Here is a 10,885-nt window from a genome sequence, read left to right as displayed (position 1 = left end):
AAAATTTTATGGTAAGAATATATGTGAATCTAGTTTCAAGGAAAATTAACGTTTTGTAATTCGGACTTCTGTAACTCCAGAAATAAATAATTTAGTTGCTGGTACTCTGCTAGACAACTTATTTTGAACCTGTTTATGATTGTAATAGTGAAAGTATGTGTGTTTGTGATGGTAATATTCCGGGAACATATTGTGACTTTGTTTAAAGTATGATAATGTATTGTTTATTAATATTTACATACTTACTTACTAAGCTATAATGCTTACTCACTTCCTTTCCTTTTTCCTATAGTGTCGCAAATGTTAGCTCGAGTTGGAGGTCATCGGAGGTTAAATCACACTATCAAACTATTGATCGATATATAAAGGTTTTAAAGTATTTTAAGTCTTTGGCATGTATGGAGACTCGTTTAATTGTTATTAAGTTGCTAGGAATTGGCTTAAAATACTGATCTATGTTATTTGAAGGTCTTTATTGTATAAAGTCATTTAATGTAGATAGTCTTGATTATGTTATTAATTAAATGAAGCAATTTATGAATGTGCATGCTTGCCTATGTGTGTGGTTGAATTAAAGCATGATATGGGCCTTGTAAGCTCTTTTTAAGTGACAGCTTGAATGTGTTTGAAAAAGTTTTAAATTAGAGTGAAATTATGAATCGATTTTTATACGATGATTAGTGATTAAGTCCGGTAATGCCTCGTACCCTGTTCCGGCGACAAACACGGGTAAGGGGTGTTACACAATCTAATTTAAATCAAAAACCTTACACATATTCAATCCAAAGGTTAGACATGAATTTCATCAATTTCTTCTATTCAATGATTGTATAGTTCACATACATACCTGTACTAATTAGTACCAATTTCATACTCGTCCAATTCATCGATATACCCGTTGAACCATTTGGAATAATATCAGATACTCGGGAATCTCGCACCCTAAGTGCCATCTCAATCTCATATCTCATATAGTGCTACTCTCAAGCTATCAACGGGTCTACTCACACAAGCTGCCGGTCAAGACATAATTACACAATGCTGCTCACACAAGCTGACGAGTAACCGCAACACATGTCGAAAAACTCAACCACCGGTAGAACGTACGGAACAGCACCCAAACACAATTACCCCTAATGACATGTCATTTGTATCCTATCTATTCCTAAGGTTCAATCGGGATTTAAACATTGTCGAATCTTTGTCGAACATGGCCGTAAAGTCGTAATCACAATTAATGCAATTATAAAGCATTTAAAACACAATTATATTAATGCTTATTAACATACGAACTTACCTCGATCACAAAAATGACGTAATAAGATCAACTAATCCAAAACTCTATTCCCCCCCAATCTAGATCCGTACGTTGCTTTTCTTAATCTATATAATAAAATTTAACTTATTGAAAACACACTCTATTCAATTCAATCCAAAAATTCATATTATGGCAATTTTACACTTTTACCCCTAATATTTCAACTTATTTACAATTTAGTCTCTAACTCATAAAAAAGCAAATTCATGCAATTGAGTCCACATCCATGCTAACCGAATTTCATATAGACTCATAGTAGCCCAAAATTTTCATTATTTCACACATTTCACCATGAATTTTACACAGTTTACAAATAAATCCCTAATTTGCAATTTCAACCAAAATCACTTAACAAATGTTGTTTATCTAACAACAACTATTCATTTTCTATCATCATATAACAAAATACACACATATTCATCAATGGTAAAACCCTAAACCTTTAACAATTTTGCAAATTAGTCCTTAGGCTATCTAGATTAAGTTACAACGATCTCAAAAACATAGAAATCATTAAAAACCGAGTCAAAAATCACTTACATGCACACACCAAGGTTGGCCTAATGTTTGGATGGTCTTTAATGGTTTCTTAATTGAAATTTCGATTGAAGAAATGAAGAAGAAAGATGATACCATTATTTTTCTTACTTTAATATTAATTTATTTTGTTATTTTCTAGATTAACATTATCATTAAACCATTAATATCACTTAATTAATGTCCATCTTTGTCCATTCAAATAAAAAATGGTCTAATTACCACTTAAGGACCTCCACTATAAATTCTATAGCTATTAGACACCTTTAGCTAATAGAACTCAACTTTTATACTTTACGTGATTTAGTCCTTTTTATTGAATTGAGCATTCAAACGATAAAATTTCTTAATGAATTTTTTTCACAATCATACAATCATGTTGTAGACCTTAATTTAATAATAAAATAAATTTCAACCTCAAATTTGTGGTCCCAAAACTACTGTTTCGATTTGACTAAAAACGGGCTGTTACAAATGGTTCAGACCCTCATTCTTGTATAAATATCTTTCCTTAAAGTTCTAAAAAAATTCTTGACATTTGGGTTTGAAAAACTTGAGGGGTTTGTCGCCAACGATGGTTTGGGTCGGTAGATCTTCTGGGTTTTCTAGGAGGCATTTTCAACAAAATTTTTAACTTGTAGAACTAACTAGATATCAAGCAATATATTTCAAATGCAATAAAACAATAAAAGTCTAAGTTGGAACTTTTAACCTAGATTTGAAAGCTTGTTACTCCGTTCGAAGGTTTGTTCCAAACTCCTTTATGAGTGTGGGTTGTTTAACTTGCACTTAAAAGAAACAAAGAAGAGAAAAAAGATTGTAGCAAAATAAAGAGAAAAGAGAAGAAAATATATTTTAAGGTTTAGGGGTTTTAAGAGGTTGTTGAGAGGTTTTGAGGCTAATGAATGGTTAAAACTATGTAAATTTGTTTTTGGTTTACTTTTTTGTATTTTATCGTTAAAAATTGGGTTAAGAAAAGGGTTAAGCCATCGGGTTACTTGACAGGTTTGGTCAACCCTATAGAAAATTACAACGATGTAGTGACGTAGGGGTTTCATGTTGCAACATCCTTGGCAGGATACCGATGCTGCAACATCGGGGTTCAATGTCACAACACACTTTGAAATTTCGAACTTAAGGGTATACTGATTACTTTTCCACGACACAGACATGCTTTGTCGCGACATCAAGCTGAATTGCTCAATTTCTCGAACCTGTTAGTTGTGTCTTGACATGAAGGTTTCGTGTTGCGACACTAGCTCTGTTTCGGCCCCTCTTCTCAAATTTCAAAGTGTTCGAAAAAAATATAACCTACATTAAAAAGGATTAAATCCTAATATAAATGAGTCCTAGTGTACTTCTCCCCATGCTTTAGAGCACATATTGCCCTTACTATAAAATGATTAAGGTGTGAGCAACAAAACTTCCCTGAGAAGGCCAAAGCCCTTGTAGCCTTGTAGCTTACTCTAATTTTTCGGTTTTCACTTGTTTTGCTCCCAAGTGCTCTGTTAAGTATTAAAACATGAATTTAAAAGATTAGAAGCATAAAATTCAAAATTAAAATCGAATAATCACCCAAAAATGCATTAAAAATAAGGTAAAAACATGTTAATTTTAGCACTTATGAAGTAGATTCTCATAGAATTTCTTTGGTTGAATTAGCTTGGCCTCACAATGCCATGAGGACTTGGCACAAATCCTACTGGGAAGGAGAAAGGAACCCTATTTTTATTTCTATGACATTTGTGGACTACGCCCACCAAACTGGAACATTATTTGTCGTGGTACTTCATCTGCTCATTCCTCTAAGAAAGCTAACCTTACTGTTGCTACTGTTGTAGGGTCTTCTTCTTATTCTCGACCATCTGGCATGCCCCTTCAGCAACTAACATGGTCATTTTCACACTAATGAATGAAGTTTGAGAGAACGAAATAAACACTACTGCTCTAAGTAGAGCATCGACGGGTCGAGCTCGAAAAAGGCCAAGGGTGGTTGTCTGATGTTAGTATTCTCCTCCTTCATCTTTTGATTTCTGTAGGAATTTACAGCTGCAATTTGATGTTCTATTTTTTATGAGTTTCCCGACACATGCCTTGTGTTAGGAAAACTCGCAGCCGTCATTTTTTACTCATATTGATCCAAAAGAAATTAAGTTTTACTTTAGATTTTTTTAAAAATTTTCTTTAGGTTTATTGACTAGATGTTTTTGTTGGGTTTTTGACACACTTTAACCGGGTAAAGTAAGAATTTCAAACAGAGCACCAGCAGCAACGTATTATACCCGGATAAAATATGAAGGAAAAATGCTTGAAGTTCAAGCTTTTAGCTATTGTTGGGGATTTTTGACAGCAGAGGAACGGAGCAGAGGAAGAAATACAGGACAGAACAAGACAGTATTTTTACTTGCTCACAAATGTGCAGCAAGGGAGCTATGGCTTCAGCTCATTTAGCTCATTCATTCAATTAGAAAAACAATACATTTATAGATAAAACACATTACCAAATACTACCTACTCCCACTTAGTAGCCTAGGGACTTGCTAAGCATTACTTGTACACATCAATAAGCTGAATTATCAGCTCAACCATCACCTAAACCCATCAAAACATCAATAACTAAGTTCATTTTCAACCAAACTAAACTAAATTGCAACTACAATAGTCAACATGTTGCTGCAGCATGCAGCATGCATACAAGCCGTATGCACTCAACAAAAACATAACAGTAGCATGGATGGCCAATTTCCATGAGCAATTGTTGGAGCTGAGAGCATTGATCAACTCTGTCAGGGAGATGGTGGACAGGTCCCTTGAGTCTTCGAGAGATGAGATTTTTGCCTCATATCTCTCAGGCAGAGTTGCTATAACCTTCTCCACTATCCTAGCTTCATTGAACTGCTCTCCAAGGAGCCTTATGCTGTTTACAACAGCCATAATTCTGTCTGAATACTGCTTGACTGTTTCTTCTTCTTTCATCTTGAGATTTTCAAAGTCCCTTCTCAAGTTGAGAAGCTGTTGTTGCCTTGTTCTTTCAGTCCCTTGAAACTCTTCTTTCAGCTTGTCCCAAGCCTCCTTTCGTGTTTCACAAGCCATGATTCTTGTGAAAATCACATCTGAAACACAGTTTTGTATGCATGACATGGCCTTGTGTCTTTTTGTTCTTTCATCAGCATGTTGCCTCATTTGAGCAACTGTTGGATTTGCTCTGAGAGGTGCTGGCTCTGCATCTGAATTGACTACCTCCCATAGGTCGAATGCCTGCAGGTAAGTCTTCATTTTAACTACCCAAATATGGAATCCTTCTCCATTGAAGACAGGTGGTGCAGCTGGTGAAAATCCTGAAGAAGCCATCGGGTTCCTTGGTTTGAAACAACAGGTCCACTAAGACAAGGGCTCTAGATACCAATTGTTGGTGCAAGAGGCAGCAACAAAAGAGAGAACAAGAGCACAGAACATGAAGCAAGGTGCAAGAAGCATTTTTACTTGCTCACAAATGTGCAGCAAGGGAGCTGAATGAGCTATCAGCCATTAGCTCCCTTGCTGCACATTTGTGAGCAAGTAAAAATGCTTCTTGCACCTTGCTTCATGTTCTGTGCTCTTGTTCTCTCTTTTGTTGCTGCCTCTTGCACCAACAGTTTTTCAACAATTATCAATGGCCATATGAGAGGTTTGTATGAAGGAAAAAAATTCAATCCAACGCCTGTAAATAACGTGTCAATTCTTTGGAGGATATCATTATTAGAGACTTCTTCGAACATATAAATAGTCGTGATTCCAGTAGCTGTGGTTCACATTGGAGAAATCACTCAATCTTTTTCTTGGAGCAACAAGCAAGAGCCTTATATATCAACATGGCAACCTTTCACCAAACTTATCGCCCACAAGCTCAAGCATCTGCCATTGAAGAGAAGCCATCAACAAAAGTGAGGCTTATGCATTAACAAAATGCTATTGAATATCTTTCTCCGAAAACTTTACCAAGTCACATTGATAGAAATCCTATGAGTGGTAAAGAGTTGGATGTTGATAATTCTCACCTAAAATTGCCAAACTGTTCACAAATGGAGTATTTTTGGGTGAAGGTCATGAAGCAAAGGTTCAAAAAGAAAGCTATTAGAAGAGTTTCCATTCAAACCGCTTGAAGAATAAATTTTGGTAATGAGAAAATATCGTTAGGCCATAACAGAAGTAAAGAATAAGGTTAAACGGAAATTAAGAAGATAAAGATGATAGGAAATACAAGAAGAAGATGACAACGAAGTATTTTATCTGCAAAAGATTTGAATCGACGAATTCACTTATTATTATTAAAAGAGTAAGAAACACTTAGCTATTAAACATGGGTGTTATTTGTTATTGATCTGATAAGAAAATATAATTTAAATGGAAATGAAGCGGAAAGAAAGTGGTGTAGGCTAGTTTGGCCGAGTGCAATCGCGTCGAATTTCACCTTGTTTTCCTGTCAAAACCCCTACTCGGCCTAGCTTGGTAATGGCAGCCACGAAAGCATTGTGAAAAGCTGCATTGCTTGATGCGAAAAGGTTGACGGTGCCTCTGGATCTGGGATCCGAAAATAGAACCTGATCAGATGTGAAGAGACCCATTCCTTGCTGAAGATTCTTGTAGTAGGCATTGTCGAATGTACGAGGTGTGGTTGGGTCCATGTTGATGGCAATTCTGGGGTCAACGTTCCTTGGGCACATTTGTCTTAGCGGAAGAGCGTATCGAAAGTTGAGAGTAGGGTCGATGATGTTTCTGGGGCTGAAGTTGAAGATCCTCTTAGAGAAACGACCACAATGAGCGAATCCTATGGTGTGTGCACCTGGCCACAACATTCCCCATCAAAATTAATTTTAATTACCAAGTGTCGGAAAAATATTCTGAAACAAAAATTTAATAATTGCTCATAATTGTTAAATTGAATAATACAATATTGTAAGAAAAGCAAGAAAAGGGGGCTACCGGACAATGCGATCATATCGGTCTGAGAGAGACCGTGCCTGGCAAACATGGAATTTAGCTGGTCTAACTTGAAATTAGGGCCAGGGAGCTGTCTTTGAACACTGGCTTTTGTAGATATTCTACCGTCACGTCTTCCCAATTCCACTCTATAAAACGGTCCTCCCGTCTGTAATTTTTTAAATTAATTAATATTTAAAGTATAGGAGTCACTCCGAGTGTTTTTTTTCTCTTTTTTGGTCTTAGGGACTACAATAATTAAGTATAACACATAAGACTAGAATATGATAAGGAGAGTCCTTCGTAAAACAATAACCCAACAAAAAAGTCTATATTCTAACGATGTAATTTTTAAATTTTTTGGCATAAAAATCATACATAAAAATTTTGGTCTAAATTGTAGTTGTTATATTTTAAAATTTTAAAATTTCAATATTAATTCAAATAACAATATTAAATATATATTGTTATTTATCTCGTAAATTGTAAATTGTAAATTTAATTTATATTTTTTAATTTGATCATTTTTAGTCTTTAGACTTTTTGAATTTTAAAATTTTAATTTTGACTTAAACAATAGACATTAATTCCAATAATTAAAATCGCATGATTTATTTATAAGTATTATATGAAAATAGAAAGTTGACACGATATGAGATTACATATATAATAATATGATTATTGTATTAGATTTTGAATTATTATTGCTTGAGTTAGGATTGAAATTTTAAAATCTAAAAGAAAAATAACTAAAAATAATCAAATTAATGTATATGAATTAAATCTATAATTTATCATAATATAAAAAACTAATAGCTAACCTAAAATTTAAATAAAATGTTCCAAACATAAAAAAAAAAAAGTTGGTACATTTTTTCATAATGCATATATGAGGGGTTGAATAAAAGCTCGGTCTTTTGTTAAAATTTAATATAGAATCATAGTCATAAAAAATAGAATGGTTAAAGAAAAAGAGAAAGAAAAGTACAGAGAGGTGCTATAGGTGAAAAGAGCAAAAGTTAGAAATATTGTTATGGTAAAGGCTTCAAGGGCGTATGTATATTATATTATTTACGTCTTTTATGTTTATTTAGTGAACAAGATCAAAGACAAAGTTATAAAATTATAAAATTGAGGAGATAAAAGGTAAAAAATTCTATTTCAAAAGGGCTTCTTCAATTGAATAATTAACTTTTTAGGAAGACTAAAGATATAAAATTTCATTTATTTAAACGAGTAAATCACTAAAATTTAAAGGAAACGAAAATTTGGAAGGGAATTCAAAAACGAATGCAGCCATTTAACTAAGAGAGTCAAATAGAGGTGTTCATGATCTAGGCTGGATCTATGAATGTTATTAGTATACTTTATGTTTGTCCAAGTCTACCTAATTCTACTCAAAATATAAGTTTAGAATTTTGTCCAAATTCACTCATATTTATAAAATAGCTAATTGAAGTCTATTTAGACCATTTATATTTTTTGAAAAAATATTATTTTTAATTTAATATTTAATAATTAATTTTTTTTATTTTATTAAAATGTTAGATATAGCCGATTTAGCATATCTATTTCATTTTTACATAATATTAGATTATTATATATATTTAATTTTATATAATATAAACTACAAAATATATAAAAATAAAATAAAATATATTATAAAAATATAAAATCAGCTTTAAATGTTGAATTTTAAATCCAATTCATATTTTAATTAGATGTATTGTTTTTTTCAATCCTATTTTTGGGGGCTTAGACTTTCCAAAACAAATTATGTGAGGACGTCAAAATTTTATTTTATTTGACTATTTCTAATGATGTGTAAACATTTTGTTAAATAACTGTATAAATAGACTATTTGAAATTAGGTTATGACTTATGACACATGAATGGTATAGGGGAAAATTTTATTTTAAAAATTTGATATAAAAATGAAATATAATTTTAGTTGAAATGATAAAATTGAGATATTAAATATTATAATGTTTTGAGTTTAATATCATTTGATGTATTAGTATTTTTCTAAATTTTATATTAAAAATAAAATTATTCTTAAAATAATATTTGTTGTTTTATTTAAAACACTTTTAATAAATCTTATTACTAAATTAAAACAAAGTTGATATGTGACACTAAATTAAAATCTTACATATAGAATAGGTAGACACAGATTAAATATAAATTCATACTAAATGAATAGAGAGAGAGAGAATGAAATGAGATACCAATCGTACGACATCTCTGGTTGCAAGAGCTAAAATGTCTGCACAAGAAACTTTGTTTCTGCACTGAGGATTACTATCAACAGCCGCCTTTGCTTTGATTACTGTGTCAAATCCATCTCCGGCTAAGGAGATATCATCCGGATGATCCTTCTCCGCGTTACCATTACCCGTTGCCAGCAATATCGAAGCATCACATCCCTATATATATAAAATCACATTTTCCTTCTATCATTCAATAAAACAATCAAGTCCTTAACAAGCAGCCGAGATGATATAATTACCATTTACAATTTCTATTTTTTCTCCTTCATGATCATCAGTCACAATAGCAACTATTATGCCTGCAATCATGATCGACAAACAAAGTCATTAATTCACTTACACGAACAAAGCAGTCATGGAAGAAGAGGCGAAGAGTTGCGGGAGCTGTCACAAAGGTTTGCTGGAACTTCTTTTGAACTGCAGATCGGACAATAGACTCTACATTAGGACATGTTGTCTTATAGAAGTTTGGTGTGAGCTTAGTGCTCTGAGCAGAGATGGTAGTTAGGAGGAGAGGAAGAAGAACCAATGAGACAACAATTTTGCTTCTGTTTTCCATGACTAGCTAATGATTCCTTTGGTGAATGTTGTGTTTGTAATATTATGTATTTATAGCAGAGAATACAAGCCAATAAATCACAGGCGGGTCGCATATACACTCTGTCCAGAGGTCGCTAAGGGCTTGCCCTTTGAAAAATAATATTATATTCTCACGTTCTTTAGACCTTAATCACAAAAATGTCCACATGTTTTGTAGAAATAACATGCAAGTCTATGCAAAAAATTCGTACTATGTTCAAGCAGATAACGTGAAGGATTTCTGAAATAAATAAATTATAGAAGAGTAACGCGTGTATACTTTGCCAACTCAACCGCATGTTACTGCCCAACCACTCTCTCAAACAGGAATCTCTTATAAAGTCCAACCCAAAAGCCTTTTGAAGTGGAAAGAGACAACAATAAGTTCCATATTCTTTTCATTTTTGGCTTTTTCTTTTAAGATTCCGTAATACTGTAACCAAAATAGTTAATTATTCCTCTTTTTAAATATTTGGTAAGCAAGAAACTGAAAAACCACTGTTTAGAATCGATATTCAACTATTCCCTCAGTTCATTCTTATTATACTCGTTCAGGGTCATTTAATTTTTTCTCGACCAATTCGTAAACTTTTGCACTAAAAAGCTGAAAACGATTGGCCTATATAGTATAAAATTGGTTTTTAGTCTTCGATCAGTTCGGCAAAAGTGTTGACATTAGCATTTTAAGCCAATTTGAGTGCATCATCATGAGCTGACTACTGCATTTCCCAGCTGTATATGAATGTATTGTTAATATGCTCTCTCTCTCTCTCTCTCTTACATATATACATATATTAATTAATTAAGAAGGTCGGGAACACAATAATTACATCCATAGCAAGTCAATCAGCATATGCAACTGAATTTAGGGTTCGTTTTTATGACCTTAATCCTCATTATTTTTTAGATTAAATATTAAAATGGTCGATCAAATAATTTAATTCATATATAAGTCAAGAAAGACAATTGATTACATGATTAATTATTTTGGTTAATAAACTAAGCTAGCCACTATCAAAATTTCCCCTATAAATTCACATTTAGTAATATTTTAAAATATAAAATATTAATAAAAATATAAAAAATTAAAAAATTATAAATAAAAAAATTTAAATTTAAAGAAGTCTGTTAAATTTTCTTTTTGTAAAATTCTTTTTCAAAAATTCCAAAATATTTATAACTTTTTTATTTTTATTATATAATATAATATAATATAATATAA

At 32.4% G+C, this 10,885-nt stretch overlaps 1 protein-coding gene across 1 annotated transcript; it reads right to left on the bottom strand.

Annotated features, from left to right (window-relative positions):
* Positions 1–6,118: 6,118 nt before the first annotated feature.
* LOC107912929 (peroxidase 16) lies at positions 6,119–9,893 on the bottom strand. Its single transcript, XM_016841323.2, has 4 exons — positions 9,425–9,893; positions 9,043–9,240; positions 6,818–6,983; positions 6,119–6,677 (listed from the first exon to the last, which is right to left on the bottom strand). The coding sequence occupies exons 1-4, from the start codon at positions 9,641–9,643 to the stop codon at positions 6,271–6,273; spliced, it is 990 nt and encodes a 329-aa protein (XP_016696812.2). The 5' UTR covers positions 9,644–9,893; the 3' UTR covers positions 6,119–6,270.
* Between the last annotated feature and the right edge of the window lie 992 nt (positions 9,894–10,885).

This window comes from Gossypium hirsutum, chromosome A08 (assembly GCF_007990345.1).
Source record: "Gossypium hirsutum isolate 1008001.06 chromosome A08, Gossypium_hirsutum_v2.1, whole genome shotgun sequence".
NCBI lineage: Eukaryota > Viridiplantae > Streptophyta > Magnoliopsida > Malvales > Malvaceae > Gossypium > Gossypium hirsutum.
The sequence above is the reverse complement of the archived record's forward strand: the minus strand, read 5'-3'. Positions and strand labels throughout refer to the sequence as shown.